This window comes from Onychostoma macrolepis, chromosome 12 (assembly GCF_012432095.1).
Source record: "Onychostoma macrolepis isolate SWU-2019 chromosome 12, ASM1243209v1, whole genome shotgun sequence".
Taxonomy (NCBI): domain Eukaryota; kingdom Metazoa; phylum Chordata; class Actinopteri; order Cypriniformes; family Cyprinidae; genus Onychostoma; species Onychostoma macrolepis.
In genome coordinates, this window is record NC_081166.1 from 757,501 (window position 1) to 777,500 (window position 20,000).

The following is a 20,000-nucleotide window of genomic DNA, read 5'->3' on the forward strand; positions in this document are numbered from 1 at the left end:
CTCATCAGCAGCTTTTATGATGGCGTCTGCAATCTTTGGGTCCAAACCATAATCTTTATTCACGTCTGCAGCAGCTTTCTTCAGAATACCAAAGGCTTTGATGACTTGTATCTACAGGAAGAGGAATTATTCTCACTGTTATACACTGTTAGAGATCCTAAACCCACATTAATAAGTGTAATATGTATATTTCTCACTGGCATTCTCTCCGTGGCTCCTCCGATCTTGAAGTTCATGGTTGATCTGACAGTTTGAGCTCCATAATATTTATCAGAAGGAACTTTGAGCTCTCCGAACGTGTCCCTCTCGATCCTGAACGACTCTGAACTGGCCTGAAACGACAAAACATAGATCATATCAGATATATATATGTGACCCTGCAGCACAGAAGCAGTCATAAGCAGCACAGCTATATTTGTAGCAATAGCCAACAATATATTGTATGGGTCAAAATTATACATTTTTCTTTTATGCCAAAAATCATTAGGATATTAAGATCATGTTCCATGAAGATATTTTGTAAATTTCTTACCGTAAATATATCAAAACTTCATTTTTGATTAGTAATATGCATTGCTGAGAACTTCATTTGAACAACTTTAAAGGTGATTTTCTCAATATTTAGATTTTTTTGCTGCCTCAGATTCCAGATTTACAAATAGTTGCATCTCAGACAAATATTGTCCAACAAACCATACATCAATGGAAAGATTATTTATTCAGATTATTTATAAAAATTTCAAAAAACTGACCCTTATGACTGATCAGAATCCAATACTCATGTTTCTAAATCACTTTAAATCACACGTTCACCGCTCAGAAAAACAACCAAGCTGTATTTAAGCGCAAATACACACTTATGAAGTTATGAAATACATATATGAATGATGCGTGTGATTTCTGAGGGCTTCAGAAGAGGGTTATTAAACATGAAGGTCATTGGCCCGTCAGTGCAGCTAACAGCGCACTAAACACCGCAAAAACAGCGCGATTTTACCATTCTGAGCGGCCTGAGCTGGACTCCCGGCGCCGGGCAGATGTTCCGGAGGCTGCTGGATCTCTGCGCGGCCCACAGCTTCGACAGATCCGCGCTGAAGCGCTGCAGGTTCCGTGTGGAGCGATACATGGCGACCGGGGGCGGAACTAGTTTCTCACCAACCAGAGACGAGAATCAGGGGGCGGACACTTATTAGTGAAACACAACACGTCCATTGTTACAGGAGGGACATAATTACCGGCGACACGCGTGGAATTAATAACAAAATAAGCGCTTTTAGTGACCCGCATCTTGTCTCTCATTTGTCAGATATTATGGATGAAAATAATTATTTATTATGTTTCGCTAAAGGACTTCAGTCATGGAGTTGAAGAGCGGAGAACGCAGCTGTTACTTTTCTCAACGCTTTTCAGGATTGACCAATCACAGCCGACTGTTGATATTACTGGTTGCTGCGCTTTATATAATCATTTTATATATAAATGGACCACAAAACCAGTCATAAAGGTCCATTTTTTTTTAATTTTTTTTTGCAATTGACATTTTTACATAATCTGAAAGCTGAATAAATAGCTTTCCATTGATATATTGTTTGTATGGATACAACTATTTGAAAATCTGGAATCTGAGGGTGCAAAAAAATCGAAATATTGAGAAAATCGCCTTTAAAGTTGTCCAAATGAAGTTCTTAGCAATGCATATTGCACAAAAAAAAATTATTGTTCAATTTAATATTTTTTTTAATTCATGCCAAACGACGTACATTATTTTATGAATAATTATTATTTATACAATTTCGTAATTTTAGTGATTTTTAACTATTCAAAGATGTTTTTTATTTTATTTTTTATAGCCATCAAAGACAAAACATAGAAATCATAGTTTACCAAAACTGACAGTAGCGGATTAAATTGATTATTATTGAATCTTTTTTTTTTTTTAAATCACTTCACTGCTCCGTATTTGTCCATTATTATTATTTTTATTATTATCACGAAGATAATTGTTTAAAAACATGCATAGGCCTACGTTATTTCTACATTTATACACCGCATCCACCAGATGGTGACAACATTCAACAAATGAAATCCAGAATCCAAAGCCTTGAGACGCACAAGAAAACAAAATGTTTTGATGAACGTTCTCGGAACGTTTTCTAATGGTTATGAGCAAACGTTCTTCCAGTAACCTTAATAGAATGTTCATTTAGTTAAGTTTGGTCTCCTGTCTTTAATAACGATCTCAAAACGTTAGCACAAAAACATTATTTATGAAACTTTAGCTGGATATTCGTCTAGCGTTTTTTAAATGTTACACTTGCTTCAGAACGTTTAGAGAACATTCAAATGTAACATTCCCATAATGTTTGGCAAATGATCAAATGGAATGTTCATTTAACGTTCACATAACCAAGAAAAACTTCTCTTTTTTCATTTTAGGTGATGTTTTGAACGTTCAGAGGACGTTCGGTTTAGCTGGGAAGATGTGCTGTGATGTTCATGTTTTGGGTCATTCTACAGAAACGTCCACTTTAGGTATGGAAAAATGTCTTTAATTTTTTTTTTTTTTTTTTTTTTTTTACATTTAAACTTAGACCACATTATTAGATTACCTTTTGACTTTATGAATACATATAAATGACAGCTTAATTATTTATTTTTTTAGCTTTTTTGTGCAATTATTTCAAGACCACATGTATCATTTTTTTGTCACTGGTGTTACCTTCTCTAGCGATATTAAAAGTTTTTATGAAATATTATTTCTAAAAAAAAAAAATCAGCACATGTAGTCAGAGTTACAGAAAAATAATGAAAATGCAAGAAATAAGGAGATTATGTTTTATTTATTTAATGTGACAGACAAAAACAGTACAGTAACACCAGTGACATGCATTAGACCTGATATACTGATCGTCACTGGTGTTATTCATAAGGAAGGTAACACCATAAAATGTCTGCTGCAAGATATCAAGCCACATGTTGTCAATCATGGTAAACTCACTAAATTAAGTAGTTTAATCCATTTGTATTATTTTTTTACATTTCCCTAACAATAAATAGGTCACACCAGTGACATCAACTAAAAGCTTCATACGAAATCATGAGATAAATGAGAAAATTGATCATAACTGAAAAGAAACAGTGGACTAAACATGGGCCTTTTTTCATAGATGTTTAGAAAATAGGAAGGAGGAAGTCGAGTGATGTCATCAGTGTGATTTATTTATTCCAAAATAAAAGACTTTTGTTAAACGTTAACACCAGTGACACAACTCCAGGGAACCACTGTTTTCATTATATATTTTATAATATTTTTTGGCATTTTGTTTTATTATGCCATTTATATCATATATTTGATAGTTATGAATAGACTTTTGTATTTTAAATGGTAGAAAATCCTGTTTTTGACCTCAAAATAAAGCACGTTCCTGCTGTACATGGCTGTGGGGACGAGCAGATTTGTGGTGCTTGGAATTCTATATAATTAATAAAAAACAAATAATGCCACATTGATGGCTCAGGAAGGTGTAATTGTTCAAATAACACATTGTTTCATTTTAAAATATAAAAAAATTGTAACCCTAATGTGTATTTCAACTGTAATATTTCTTTAAAGTCCAGAGACGTTTCTGTAGAATGACCCAATTACTAATAAAATCATCTCTAAGTTCTAACCTTGGAGTGTTTGGTTTTTATCATGCTATTTTTAGGCCCAAAAGACCCCAAAAACCCGACCCTGAACGCTTGTTGATGATTGTGTGTTTGTTCTGTCAGCAGTTGTTTGAGATGATGTGAATGTTAATGATGATAAGTGCTCCTGTCACACATCATTATCTGTTTCCTACTCGGTTTTCAGCTCTATTCGACTCTAATCAGCTGCTAATTGAAACTAACCGGGGTCGATAGCGCCGAACGACTCTGATAAGAAGTGATCAGATCGGACTTTTCTTATCAAATGACTGTAAATGACGAAATTATAGTAAGTGCTACTGGAAAACTGAAGACCTGGGCTCGAATGAAGCTTTACCACCGCATTTCTGTTCTCTGAGTAACGAGGAAAAGATGAAAGTTCGCCGTTATTGACGCGTTTAATCAAACATTCCGTGTCAGGATCGCTTCGGTGTTTCTCAAGGCCATGATTGGCTCCTTCCAGTGTGAATGTGATGGAGTTTGTCCAGAATGAGCTCGACACGAGGCGCCACGACTGTGACAGCGGATCAATTAACTGCAATGATTGGCAAAGCGCAAATATTAGCTGTTCCCAGATCAGCCTTTCATGTAGACATGGTTTCATCTGCAGATAAACGCACAGGTGATATTAGTCTTATTTATCTGTGAAGGATCTGCAGAGAGCTTCAATCAGACTGTGAGTAGATCAATGCGCTCCTGTGATGAGTCTTTAATTCATTACAAATCACTTAATTGTATGTAGCTGATGATAACTGACTTGAAATGTATTAAATAAACCCGAATCTGGATGTTCTGTTCTGGTGTACCCATAGAGCAAAGCATATACATTTTGTTTTTTGTTTTTTCTGGCCAAAATATATTTTAAATAGGGCCTAGGCATATATATTTGTATATATTAAATAGCCTATAAGAATAGTTTTTTAAATAGAAATTATATTTGGTTTTAACCTTCATATACCAAAATATAGGCCTATTTCGTCATCATTATAATCATTATAATCATTATTATTACTTGCTGATTTTTATTCAAATGTGTTATGTTCACACGTGTTATAGACGACAAAGTTTTTCATCAATGGTGACATATGTCATTTTTTAAAATTAAAATATATAGGACAAATATATTTTTAAATGCTTTAAAATATATTTAGATTTAAAAATTATATATATATATATATATAAACATCAACAAATATATTGGTAGATTTTTTTTTTTTTACATAGGCCCGTTTTGAAACATATTTAGCAAATTAATATTTTTAACCTTTTCTTAGATTTTTAAATGTATTTTAAAAAATATAGCCTACTTGAAAATGTGTGTTTTTTGAATAGAAGGTATACGAACATTTAACCAACTTTTTCCCATTAATTTTTATATCAAATTATTTTTTTAATTAATTTTTATAATTCTTTGATTGCCAGTGAATGTGTTTATTTTTTAAAGTCATTTCTTAAAAGGTTTGGCTGTACAAAAACTACTGAATATTGCCAAATAGATATTAAATACAAGATTATATTCTATTTTTTATTTTTTTTATTTTTTTTTAGTAATGATATTATCTTTAAAATCAAAGACATTACTACTCGTTAATATTTCGTTACTTTATTTTTATTAATCCATTGCACAAAATAGCATAAAAATAAAATCACAAAATCTTTACTATACAAATATAGACGAATAACCGGAATATAATCTGAATAAAGTCATAACATCTTTGTGTTTATCCATTTAACTTCTATTGATTTTATCCATTGTTCATTTCTATAATTAATTCTATTAATGTCTACAATTTCAACTCGCTTTTTCATAAATACAGTTTACTGGATTTCATTTTAATTAACAATTTAAGCAAGTTGTTTTAAACTTGTTACAATTCGACTTGTTTTTATTTGAACGGGTTTGTAATTATTACTAGTTTTTATTAACAATGTATAATGTCATGAAATGCTATTAAATTAGGCTTTTGGTTTAGTAGTGTGACTTAAATGAAAGTGAGATTGAATCATGCAGCTTCATGATTGTGTGTTTAATCCAGGTGCATCCTGACTTTCCTCCTCCTCAGGTTTCTTCTTTCTTCTCCTTCATCTCATTCTTCTCAGAGAGCCAATCAGAGCTCGCGTACCTGCAGGAAGTTTGACCCGTTATTCTCCTCCCTCCTAAAACATCATCACCTCCCTCACTAGTGACCTCCCGCTTTCGCTCATCGCAACCTGACGAACTGCATGGAAGCAGAAGTCACCAGAGGTTCTCCAGCCATGCAGTTCCAGCCCTCGCACGCTCCGTTTTACGCGCCGACGCCCGCGCCGCCCGCTCACCCGACGCCCTTCTACATCGAGGACATTCTGGGCAGAAACGCGTCCGCGCCTGGCCCGGTGGCGCCCACGCCGACCCTGCCGTCTCCAAACTCGTCGTTCACCAGTCTGATCCCATCTTACCGGACCCCGATCTACGAGCCCACGCCGATCCACCCGGTTCTGTCGCAGCAGGCGCTCGCGTACGCGTCCATCTACCCGTTCCAGCGAGACTTTACGCACGCGCTGATCCGCCACGACCCGCTGGGTGAGAGCCAGACTCATTTCTGTCCTGTTTGGATCTAAACCAGAGCTGCTGAAGAGCCTGGTCTCATGAAAATGCCTATCAATAGCACGATTTTCAGTTTCTATTTGGCGTCCTATTTATACATAGACTTTGTCGTGCATATAATACGTATGTGTTTGTCGTGCATATAATACGCACCTACCCCACACGCCTAATCCTAAGCATTGCGTTTCATATGCACGCCAAAGTCAATTTCTGCGTATAAACAGCACGCCAAACAGCACCAGAAACTCGTGCTATTGATACGCACTTTACCCTAGCAAGCTCTGTCGCTACATGCGGCGCTACTTTTACAAAAGTTACATTTTTGTACCTTTTTACCACTACACTCTTAAAAACAAAGGTTCTTTATTGGCATCAGTGGTTCTATGAACAACACTGAATATCCGTGAAACCTTTCAAATGCAGAAAATGTTCTTTATAGTCGAAAAAGTTTCTTTAGGTGTTCTTCAAAATGGTTCTTTTAGGAACCAAAAATTGTTCTTCTATGGCATCACTGCAAAAACACCCTTTCGGAACCTTTATTATTAAGAGTGTAAAGGGTAGGGCCTTAAAGCTATATTAGTGTCTAAAATGCTAAATTAGTGTAGCTTTTAAGATTACTGTCCTGGTGATAGATTGTGTACCTTTTTTCTGAGAGTGTCTGAGAGTGTCTGAGCTTTCGTTCAATATTAAACATCTCCCTGCTGAAAAAAACCCAATAGAGCCCTGCCCAAAACACAATAGAAAATGTAATGGTTTTAACGGTTATGATGGGACTTGTATTGGTTTTAATGGAAACTATAATGGTGTCTACTGGCATGTGATGGACTCTATTGGTGGGATGTTAAATCCTGTTGGAAAAATGCCCAAAACACACCACAAAAAGGAATTTTGTAATGGTTTTACTGGTTTAAGCTAATGGTTTATAATGGTATTTTAATAGAAACCATTGGAATTTCTGTGATGGTTTCTATTGGGCTTCTATTGTAATTTTTTTTTTTTAACAGGGCTGACTCCACATCAACTGAATCTGGTCAAAAATCTGTTTTATTAAGTCGGTTAAGTCTGATAGAAATGTGTGTGCGTAAAAGTGAAAGTTAAATTGTGAAATTGTGCCTAAAAGTTGGTGTGATTTGGACATAGAAAGCTGAGCTTCGTGAGGTCTGTTTACCAACAGCTCATGTGGTTAATAATATCAACCAGACTGACCCGAAGAGGAAGCTCCTCTTGATTTCGAAACTGCAGCTCAAAGCGCATTTCTGTGAACCTGCTGCTACAAACGAGCGTGAATTCGGATCGTGTTCCAGATGCTGGGCTCTCAGGAAGCGTGTTTGGGTGAGGAGGACTCCGCTGATCTTCATCACATGTTGTCGGTCTGAGGTTCAAACTGCCTGCGCTCAGCAAGCCCTGACCCTTTCCGTTCATTCCGGAAATCTTGAGCTCTCGATAGGAGTAAATGTGCTTTCAGAAGCTGTGAGATGTTTTCCTGGAGCAGGACTCGTGCACGCTGCTGATTATTTTATCCACATCCTCAATACACACATATTCAGGAAACACTCGACTTCTGATAGCCGGGATCCGTTTTTTTACGGATTGTTCGTTTCCTTTCATTGGGCTGAACCTTTTTAACTGCTAAAACAACTCAACACACCTCACACAACTTAATAATGACTCTAATCGCACGCTTCAACTATGCATGCTTTTTTAAACAGAAAGTTTGAATTTGTATTAATAGATGATAGCCTATATCATCTAAATAAATACATTTCTATTTAATAATATATTCATATCTTTATTAATGCCTTATAAAGTCAAAAAGAAATCACAATTCTGCCAAGTTTATTACACCATTTGAATTTCATACTGTTCAATAAAATAGTTTTATGAATTGCAAGGCTAATTGAGAATATGTTATAGGTGTTGTACACAAAATATAAAGTTTTTCTTTAAATGTGACACGTAAATGTATTTTCTTGGATTGAAATACATGGAGGACAAAATATATTCCTAAATACTTTTAAAAATATAATTATATTTTTAAAATATATTTTCAGAAAATGGCCAAACATAAAAGGGTAGAAAATATATTATACACCCAATGCGTAATACATAAACATATATGTTTTTGGCCGTATATATGTTTACGTTTTTATTTTATTTCGTTTTTGCGCTGTTTAGGCCTATATATATATATATATATATATATGCATATAGAATATCTATATGCATATCTATATAGAAACATAGAAACGGCGAATAACGCATTAAATTAAAACGTATATATATATATTTATATATATATAGGCCTAAACAGCGCAAATTTATTTAGTCCTATATATATATATATATATATATAAAGGCCTAAATAAATATATATATATATACGTTTTAATTTAATGCGTTATTCGCAGTTTCTATGTTTCTATATATATATATATATATAGGCCTAAATAAATAAATATATATATATATATATATATATATATATATACGTTTTAATTTAATGCGTTATTCGCAGTTTCTATGTTTCTATATATATATATATATATATATATATATATATATATATATATAGGCCTAAATAAATATATATATATACGTTTTAATTTAATGCGTTATTCGCCGTTTCTATGTTTCTATATATATATATATATATAGGCCTAAGCAGCGCAAAAACGAAATAAAATAAAAACGTAAACATATATGTTTTTGGCCATATATATATATATATATATATATATACGTTTTAATTTAATGCGTTATTCGCCGTTTCTTTGTTTATATATATGTTGTTAATACATGCTATTTTAAATGCTACTTTAAATAAGTATCTAATTTCCTGAATACTAAATTCAAAATCTTTTTAATTTATTTTAGAAAAAAAGATTGACATTTTAAAAACGGATGATTTCCTAAAGGTCTCAGCACGTGTCCATCTGAAGGTGATTAATCGGGTTTGTGCAGGCGAGATGAATCGCAGTTTCCTCTGTGTTTGTGAGGGGATTAGACGGATGTTCACCCCATTCACCAGATTAACCAACAGGAAACACATTGACGGAAATTTTGCCATAGTCCTTCTGCTCATAAACTCCAGCTTTCAGCGGATGTTCGAGCTGACAGACAGAGAGAGATTCCGACAAACCAAACACATTATTCACCTTCAGCCTGAAGATCTGCAGGAGTCAAACTCGCTCTTTATATGCGCGTTTATTCTTGATGTGATCACTACGCAGAAATCGACTTTGGCGTGCATATGATGCGCACGTGTTTGACGTGCATATGATACGCAGTATTCACGTGCATATGATACACAATTTGTTGGCGTGCATATGATACGCAGTTTTCGCTACATATGATAAGCATCTACCCCACAACCCTAATCCTACCCATTGCGTGGCATATGCACGCCAAACTTAATTTCTGCGTTTAAATAGTACGCCGAATCAAAACATAGAGTCGTGCAAATGATACGCACTTATTCATGTGTTTTCTGACGTCTGTTTCGCAGGTAAACCTCTGCTGTGGACGCCGTTCATCCAGCGGCCGCTGCACAAGAGGAAAGGCGGACAGGTTCGCTTCTCCAACGACCAGACCATCGAGCTGGAGAAGAAGTTCGAGACCCAGAAGTATCTGTCTCCTCCGGAGAGAAAGAGACTCGCCAAGATGCTGCAGCTCAGCGAGAGACAGGCGAGTCAACAAGACAACACGAGCTGCACTTCCTCTCATCTCTTCAACAGCCAAACATGGTTATTCTTTATGTCTTCTGCAGGTGAAAACGTGGTTCCAGAACCGTCGGGCGAAATGGAGGCGATTGAAACAGGTCAGAATCTGCTCTTAATACACACGTCAAAGACTTTATTTTATTATTGTATTAATTATACTGAATCATAGGCTATGTGTTATTATAGCCTAACTATCCTAAATAGGCCTAATAATCAATTAATAAATAAATTGAAAAATAAATTGAACATAATCAGAATTTCTGACGTTTCGTTTTAACATTTACAACTAAAACAACCAAAACACGGATCATGAACGAAAAGAAAAATGCACGGTACAAATAAATATATTTTTATGAAGGTTTCCCACTTTTAAGAAAAACAGCTTTTTATTGTTGTACTATTTTATTTTGTTATTTTATTACGATACAAATTATTTTTCGAAGTTAAATTGAGATTAGTTTATTGGAGCGCGTTTTACAAGAAAATACTATTTCGGTCTTTTACAAAATTTCGCGTTTAATTTAATGCGTTACTCGCCGTTTCTTTGTTTTCGTGAAATTTACTTGCGATTTCTGGGTGAAAATCGTTTCTACACCTAGCCTATTTATTTATTTATTTATTTATTTGTTTGTTTGTTATTTAATTATCCTGTTAATTCGTTTTGATCGCTGCTTTATAACAACGCAGTAAATAAATAAATAAATCAGTAAAAATGAGAAACGAAATAAAATGTACACTAAATATAAACACGAAATAAAGTTTAAAACTTTTTATTTTATTTTATTTTAATGCAGTAAAATAACTGTACTATAGGACTGTATCATGTTTTTCTACTGTCTTAAAAGAAACATGTATTTAAATATTTTAATAATTTCCTGAATATTAAATTCTAAATCTAAATAATAGGCCTATTTTATAATAAATATAGTCTAATGTTTATAATTCCTAGAAAATCTCTATAATATTTATAATCTCTTTTTTTTTTTAAGTAAAAAAATAAATAAATAGAAAATGAAATTCACGCCGGTGTACGGAAAATAAATAAATAAATAAATGCCGCTAACAACATTTGATATTGACACGATTGTGTGATGTTGCTGTTGAAACAGGAGAACCCTCCGAGCAGTAAGAGAGATGTGGAGGACTCTGGCGAGCAGAGAAACTCGGACAGATCGAGTCCAGACGTGATGCAGGAGTCTGAGGAGTCCGAGGATTCAGATCAGGAGCTGGACATCGAGGAGGATCCGCAGTTCTCCATCAACCCTCAGCTATGAGCCCGTGATCTCAGCACTGTACATACTGTATCATACTGTACATTTAGTAGCACAATTAACTTAATGGATGTGTAGATTTCGATCCAAACCTGTATCTGGTGTCTCGTGGGAAATTGTGTAAATATTTTGTGTCAGTCAATAAACAATATTTTGGGGATAACATATCTGTCTAATTTGCCTTTTTAATGCATAATTATGCCTCCTTCGTATTTCTAAAAGATGAAGGTTTTGTTATTTACACCTTGATTCATGATTTGAGCATTTTTTTTTCAGCTGCTTGCACACATTTTTCCAAACTTTGCCTCTTTTTTTCCAAACTTCACACACAAATCCAAGAACTGCACACAAAATGCAAAACGCCTCGCATCTCTTGCAAAACGAAGCAGTGCATTCAAAATATCACAAACACGTCTCAAAAGCAAACATTTGCAAACACCTTTGCCATAATATTAATTCCTGTTAGATTTGTGTGTGTTACGTAGAGAACTGTGTGTTGTGTTTTGCAAAAAGTGTTTTATGAAATGAGAATCAGTGTCTGGTTTTGTAGGTTTGGTGTGTGTTTCTGCTGTTTGAGTGACAGCTTTCAGAAACTGTGTGACGAGGAAAGATTTTGTGTGTAATAACACAGCAGATGTTGTTTCCTTTAATCTGATGTGGTGAAGAATGAGCATTTGTGTTATTAGGTTTATCAGTGATATTAGTCCTTTATCTGCTGATTCACAAACCTCTCATCATAGCAGATGATCTGTTAGTCATTAAAATCAATTAAACTCTATCACTTCCTGAATGAAACAACAGCACAGTTTGAGATCTGGAGCTCGGCGATCTGCTCTCGATCAGCGGCGGTTTCTGCTTCAGCTTATCGCTTCCAACAAGACAAACAGGCCTGAGTTTGTACTAATGCTGTAGTTAATGATTGGACAGAGAGAGGATCCTGGGCGATGAATCACAGCGTTCTGTGCATCTGAGAGAGTTCAACAGCCCCGCAGCGGTGAGAGTTTGCTCCAAAACCAACACCATGAGCATCGATTCGGCCTGAATTGAGAAATGCTTCACAAATCGTGATTCTGAAAAAAACTGCATGTGAACTGAACCTCTGACCGCAGGCCCGAACACATCAGAAACCCGTCCTGAGCGTGTCTTTACCTCTGAAAAATGAAGGGTTTTATTGGTTCCATGAAGAACCTTTGAAGCTTTCGAATGCACAGAAGGTTCTTTCGAGTTTTGAAATGTTCTTCACACTCATGGTTCTTTCAAGAATTGAGGTTCTTCGAGGGAACAAAAACACTTCTTCTATGGCTTCACTGCAAAACATGCTTTTGCCACCAAAGCTTTAGATTCATTCATTTGTATTTGTTATGTTATGTATGTGTTCTGGTCATTTTGATGTGGAGAGGATTTTATTTTTCCTGAAAATGCTAAAAATGTGATCACATTGGACGTAAACCTGAAAATAAAAGATAATTGATGTACTTTTCTTGTTATTTTTTATTGAAAAGAAACAGCGCATGACTTGAGTGAACAATGAGGCCTGAGTGATATTTTCCATGTTACTCTTATGGTGTTCTGATCTGCCTACAAAACAATTGCTTGTAAATCTCTTGCTGTGCTTATCAGCAAATCTCAGATTCAATCTTAGCTCTTCATCGATTTTTTTTTTTTTCATTTTAAATTAGCACAGGTTTGATTGATTGCAGATCTCATTGAGCTCATGCACTGAGTGAAAAAGCATTATTTGTGGATCATTTTTAGTGAAAAACTGGTGAATAAGCTCAGATCGAGAGGCCAATGACCAATCAGTTCCATTTGTGAAAATATAGCATGAGGAGAGATTTACAAGCAATTTTTAAAAAGGCCTGTCATTTTAAATAAAGTGAAAAAAAGAACGATTTGTAAATAATTTTGGCGATATTCACCCAATAACCTGGTGCATGAGCTCAGATCAATGAGGCAGTCGATCAGCTCCATCGATCCAAGATTTGGTGATAATAGAGCATAACAAGAAATTTATAAGCAGTTTTTTGTAGGTCGGTCATTTCTGACCAGGACCAGGATTTTTTTAGAACAGCTCAAAAGCTTTTCTGACTAATAAAGAACATATGGAGGCTTTTCTTGTAGTTTTTGAAGAAACTCTAAATCTGAGACAAAAGTTACAGTTCATTAAAACAAAACTGTCTCTTCCGCTAGAAAAGAGAAAATATTCAAATACGTTCTAAGAATGTTTTGCTAACATTCTCATTCAAATATGAAAATGTTATTTCTCTATTTGTTCTCTGAAACATGTTTTTTCTTGATCATGCGAATGTTAAAGAAACATTCCATTTTGCAAACATTAGGGGAACGTTACATTTAAACGTTCTCTGATGTAAAATAGTAACATGTCACATTAGACAAAAGTCTAACTTTTTTGAAAAATGTAACATTCTGAGAACATTATCACTCTGACGGAACGTTCCATTAACACTAACTGACAACGTTACATGGGTTAATACCAATATATCACTCCAAACTCAATCTGTTGGGCAAAAAGCGCCCTATCCTCACGAAACCCCCCTGACGGAGTATTTATGATCTGGAGCTGTGCTCACGTTTACAGAAGTCATTATTTTACAGCGCAGACAGTGAAGCAGAAAGTCTGACGGCGATATAAAAGCTCCATCTCCAGCTGAATTAGGCCTAATTGAAGAGCAAACAGCACACTTGAGTGAACAATGAGGCCTGAGTGATGTTTTCCTGGGCTGCCGGAGGAATCTTCTCCTCACCTGAAGGCCGCGAGCGCTGCTCGTTACGGACGGCGAGGGTCTCTTTGACGACAAATGCTCAAATATTGACCCGTCAGCCTGAGATACGTCCAGTGGCTCTGATAGTTTAATTGACAACAACTCTTGCTTCATCAGATCAATTAGCGCGGCTCTTTCAGGCCTGTTAGCTCTCGTTACAGCGCTGCCGTGTGTGTGTTTAAAACTCCAATCAGTCTTTTCCATGATGGCAGAGATTCTGGCCTCTTAATGGCTTGTTTGTTCCTTTTTGCTCGGGCAAACCTGCAGATTGCTTTTATGCGCGGCCGTGAACGAGCTTGTGAGACACGGCCTGATTTATTCATCCTGTGACTTAATGATTCGTGATAACAAGGCTTCCATTAAAGATTCTGGATGCAGTGATTAGGCCTTTCCAGAGCAATTAGACTCTTCCTCTCAGCGTTTAAAGACAGAACAGTGAGTGAGAGTTTACTGAGGAAACGTTCAGCTGTTCTGCCTTTGATCAGATCTAATATGAACTGTAATGAAGATCATCTCACTGCAGAACTGCACAATGAAATTAGTCCATAATCACTGCAAGGCAGATCATTTCACTCACTATCAATCCAACTAACATTGTGACAAGGTTCTCTCAAGGTTACAAACAAACATTCTTCAACTAAGTTATCTGGTCTTCAATAATATTGACAAAACACACACACACACACACATAAAAAAACAAAACAAAACAAATATATTTATATACATTGTTAATGGAACTTTTTTTTCTGAAACATTTTAGTCACATACGGCAAAAAAAAAAAAAAATATATATATATAGATATATTTTCTAATATATTTTTTAATGTATTTCAGAATATACAAAAAAATTTTTTTTCTAAATCTGTCTAAAGATTGAAAATGTATTTTCTTGCCCCTGAAATACATTTTGAAATATATTTTGGTATATGATGGCTAAAATGTACAAAATATTTCATTTAACTTAATTGTTTGCAACATATGTTTAAAATATATTTTGGCCAGAAAAAAAAAAAAATTAGCAATGAGTGGTTGGATGTTCGTGTAATATTTTTAAATGTTACTGCTTGTTTAAAAACATTCAACAGGAACATCCCCGTAATGTTTGCAAAATGATCAAATGGAATGTTCCCTTAATGCTTGCATAACTGGTTTAAAAACTGGACATCTTGAACGGTCATTCAGAAACAATGTTTTTAAAACATTTGTGTGTGTGTGTGTGTCAGACCACTGTGCTCCTTTCCTTTCTGTGCTCCAGTAATATATAGTTTTCTCCAGTGGTTTGAGTTGTTGGTGTTTACAGTGTCAGTGTGTGAAGCGCCCTGCAGTCGTCTGCGCTCGTCTGCTCAGTGCAAACACACACTGCTCATTAATTTATCAGCCTTAGATAAATGGTGTTCATGTGCTCAAGGTCGAGCGTCACACACGTGTTCACACACACACACACACATTCCTCAGTCACTGGGTTAAACTTCACACTTCAACTTATGAGGCTGTTTGAGTTTCAGAAGTTAAAAACATTTATATGCTACTTTATTGTGACATTTTTTTATTTATTTTGCAAAAGTAGCAAATACAAAGTCTTGTCTCAAATGACACATTTCTGCTGGTCATGCAGCTATAACTACAGCGTTACATCAGCACGGGTTTACTAGGAAGAGGACAGCGAGGGCAGCATCTGAAACAGGGCATTCATTCAAAGGGTCAGAGAGACTGTGAAAAACAACATTATGACTGATTTGGTGCAATAAAATAAAAGGCTAATTTATTTACATTTTCATTTTCATACACAATGGTATTTCAAAATGTAAAAAAATATTAAAAATAATAAAATATAAAACAGATAATAAACAAATATTAATACAAATTTAATAGTGTATAAAAACAATGAAAGAAATAAAAATGTAAGAAATTAATGAATGAATTAAAATGGAATAAAGGAATAAAAAATGGAATAAAAATACATTAAAAGGAGGATAAGAGGCATACATAAAAGCACAAGAAGAGTAAAATAAAATAAAATAAAAATAACAAATTAAAAAAAATTAAATAAAATTAATTTAATTTACATTTCTTAAATGTTGTGTCTAGGGCAGATTTTTAAAAAAAGTGAAAAGCAGATCAACAGGTCCATATTTATAAACTGATAAACTGGCCAATTAAAATGAAATAAAGGATAAATTAAAATGAAACGTAAGGTATATTAAAATGAGGTGTAAGAGGCACACACAAAAGCACATGAAAAACAAAATAAATAAATTAAATAAAATGTAATTAAATTAAATATAATGACTCCTTTAATACGTCTAGGGCAGAGAAATAAAAATATGAAAAGCAGATCTTAACAGATCCATATTTCTTTGAAATATTGATAAACTGTTTAATTAAAATAAGGGGCCCACATAAAAGCACAAGAAGCAAAAACTATTAAAATGAGTCCTTTAGTATTCTCAAGCATTTTGTCCAAGAAACAAAAAATATGAAAAGCAAATCCCTGTTTTTCAAAAATCTAGTTAAATTCAAACGCACTCAAAAGTGTTGTAGTGGATATCAGTTAATATGATGAAATATTTATTTGAATAGAGTAACGAACGATCAGGAGAGGAGTGAGTGTGTGTGTGCGTGTGTGTGTGTGTGTGTGTGTGTGTGTGTGTGTGTGAGTGAGTGTGTGTGTGTGTGAGTGTGTGTGTGTGTGTGTGTGTGTGTGTGTGTGTGTGTGTGTGTGTGTGTGTGTGCGTGAAAAGGAAGCCAGATAAACCCATATCTGTCATAAATGTCTCCTTTCCCACAATACTGTCACACACTCACACTCACACTCACACTCACACACACACACACACACAGGCGCTGATGGAACGCAGTGACAGCTTGACTCTTATCTCAGGTGTGTGTCGGCATACGGATGAAAACATGATCATGAGCTCAGCAGATCAGGCCGTATTGATCAGCAGGAGTTTTATGACAGAAATCATGAGTTCAGTGATCCAGACGAGCTCAGTAAACACACACACACCACTGTAAAAGCAACCAGATTCAGAACACGGCCGTGTGTGTCCAAGAACACCATCTGTTTGCTTTACGGACAGAGTCAACAGCGCAAAAGAGACAGAAATACAAAAACACACAACAGCTGAAACCATCACAGAAACAATCTAGACTGTATTTTAAGAGCTCATAGATGAACTCATGATAGAAAGACTTTAGTAAGGCAGCACTGATGTTTGATTGATCAAAACCACTATAAATATACTTCCTATTCAGATGAACTTAAAATATTGACACTAATTAAAGATATAGTATTTTACAAAAGTAATTGTATAAACTCTATGTTTTATATTAGGGAATATATGTTCTGTGACATTCTGCTTCATTTTAATTCAAATCTGAAAAGTATTAATAAAAACACTGAAACTAATTGAAGATGCGATAGTAAGTCTATAATATGTTTTGGCATTAAAATGGCATTTAACGTTAAAAGGAGGATAAGAGCTCCACATAAAAGCACAAGAAGAATGAATAAAAGAAGCAAGTAAGCAAGCAAATAAATAAATAAATAAATAGCTTCATTTCATATTAATAAATGTTGCGTCTAGGGAGAAAAAAATGTATGAAAAGCAGATCAACATACCCATATTTCTCTAAAATATTGATAAACTGATCAATTAAAATTAAATAAAGGATAAATTAAAGGTACAGGCTCACATAAAGGTGCAAGAAGAATAAACTAAACTAAACTAAACTAAACTAAAATAAAATAAAATAAAATAAAAGACTTCTTTAATATTCTTAAATGTTGTGTCGTGGGCAGAATATGTAAAATATGGAAAACAGATCAACAAATCCGTTTTGAAATATATGAAAATGTTATTTCTGATGTTCTCTGAACAGTCAAAACATCCAGATTTATAAAAGTTTTAAAAATGTTTTTGTCTTGGTTATGCAAATGTAAAGGAAACGTTCCACTTGATCATTTTCCAAACATTATAGGAACGTTACTTTTGAATGTTCGTTCTGAAACAAGTGTAACATTTCAAAAACATTAGACGAACATGCAACTAAAATGCTTCAGTAAAAAGTTTCATGAACGACGTCCTATAAATAATGTTTTTGTGTTTTAAAACATTTTGAGAACATTATTAAAGACCAGGTAACTTTGAATGATGGTTCTATTGACTGGAAGAACGTTTGTTCATAACCTTGAGAGAACCTTGCTGGAACGTTCCCTGTTAGCCGGGAGCTCAGTAGGGTTTTAGTCTGATTTAGTCACATGGATGCGTCAGCAGGGGCCAGTTTAGTCTGGATCAGAATGATTTTGCTATCCAGGGTCAGGAAACCCATCTTAGTTTGTGCTGGTTTTTCAAAGCAAAATAGGATTGGATCTCCCTGATCCAGATACACACTTTTACAGATTTCCAAATCTGGATTACTAGTGCTCTATGGAGCCCCTAAAGGGACATGATGATGATGATGATGATGATGATGGGAAAAAATGGCAATGTTTTGCATTGCATTTACACAAATAACTACTGCTCCATGTCTGTGTTAAATAAAAAAAAAACTTTAAATGATATAATATTTTTGTTTGATATTTGGGGATACTTTACATGTTACAACCGGTTTTAAAATTGTATTACTTTTTGTTCCAGAAATCCACCCTTCTGTCGGGATCAGAATAATCCAATCGTACTAAAACGTTTTGAAAACACAAACTGAATCCAGATCAAAACCAAGACTGGATTTTGTGATCTAATCTGAATTCAGAATCCTTTGACCAAACCATTTTCAAGATTTGATCCAATCCGATCGCATTACTTTTGAACAACCGGCCCCAGAAGATTATTATATTATATCACTGCAGTCGTGTTTCTGAACACAACCTTTACTTACTAAGAGCTTGTATCCTGTTTTCAGCATTCTGCACTGTCAACTTACACACACACACACACACACACACACTCGGCCTGTTTCCTCAGTACAGATGGGATGTGGCCGGCAGCGGTGATGACAGAGCGGGAGAGAGTCTGGACTTCAAGGCCCTTGTAAGGCTGCTAGTAAGTGCTTGATTTCCCGGCCCGGGACGATTAATCTGTGTGCCTCAGGAAGTTATTCCTGCATGTATGTTTCCACAAATACTGTTATTGGGAGAGCTCAGGGCTACGAACAATGGTGGCTAATTTGTTTTGCTTCCCCTTTGGCCCGCGGCGGGCTGTGAAAACACAGATGAGAATGTGAGGAAATGCTCTTAAATTAGGGCCGAGGAGCGCCGGCCGCCGCTCAGCAGCACATTCATCTCAAGATCACACCAGCTCAGGCTACATTCACTCTGACTCGGTTTAAAGCTAAATAAGACTCCAGCTCATTCCTGGATGAGAAAGGTCTAGTGATGCTGCTGTAATGAGGTGATAATATTAAACAGGCTGAGAGTGGACTTTAAAAAGTGCGCCCCTAGAGGCAGAACACAGAACTGTGTCAGATTACTGTGTGAAAAATAGAACTAGAAACAGAAACGACAGACTTTATCTTTACAGTTATTAAAACAGCCTTCCAAACCCATTTTACTTCTGCATGCTGAGAGAAAAAACGTGACGTTAAACTAAGTATAGCACTCTCTATTCTAATTCTATTCTTTAAAAAAAATAAAATTGCTCCTTTTAGACTTGCACTCTATTCAATTACAAACTGCTTGTTTTCTTAAAAAAAAAAAAAAAAAAACCTAACACTAGCTTCTCTAATCTTTTTGTATTCTATCTGTTTTCTTTTTATTTATTATACAATTAACAAAAGCAAAAAGGCCTCAAACACTAGCTTGCTCTATTCTTTTTCTAGATTTAAATTAAAATTTTTAAATTATACATATATAATATGTACATATATACATGTAAATTAATAATTTAATTTAATTTATTAAATGTTTCAGCTTGATTTTACGTTTTAGTTCAAATATATAAAAATATATTTA

At 34.8% G+C, this 20,000-nt stretch overlaps 2 protein-coding genes across 2 annotated transcripts in view; one reads left to right on the forward strand and one right to left on the reverse strand.

The window, feature by feature from the left end:
* Window positions 1-1,163, reverse strand: part of fh (fumarate hydratase) — a 10,382-nt gene extending 9,219 nt beyond the window's left edge. Inside the window, exons 1-3 of the mRNA XM_058794568.1 lie at window positions 998-1,163; window positions 198-332; window positions 1-111 (exon numbers count right to left, since the gene is read on the reverse strand). Coding sequence (XP_058650551.1) covers window positions 1-111; window positions 198-332; window positions 998-1,126 — 375 coding nt within the window. The 5' untranslated portion in view covers window positions 1,127-1,163. The remainder of the gene's footprint in view (window positions 112-197; window positions 333-997) is intronic.
* A 4,657-nt stretch (window positions 1,164-5,820) lies between these two features.
* hhex (hematopoietically expressed homeobox) lies at window positions 5,821-11,426 on the forward strand. Its single transcript, XM_058793678.1, has 4 exons — window positions 5,821-6,247; window positions 9,777-9,955; window positions 10,038-10,088; window positions 11,100-11,426. Exons 1-4 carry the CDS (start codon window positions 5,911-5,913, stop codon window positions 11,262-11,264), a joined length of 732 nt encoding a protein of 243 aa, XP_058649661.1. The 5' UTR covers window positions 5,821-5,910; the 3' UTR covers window positions 11,265-11,426.
* Window positions 11,427-20,000: the final 8,574 nt, after the last annotated feature.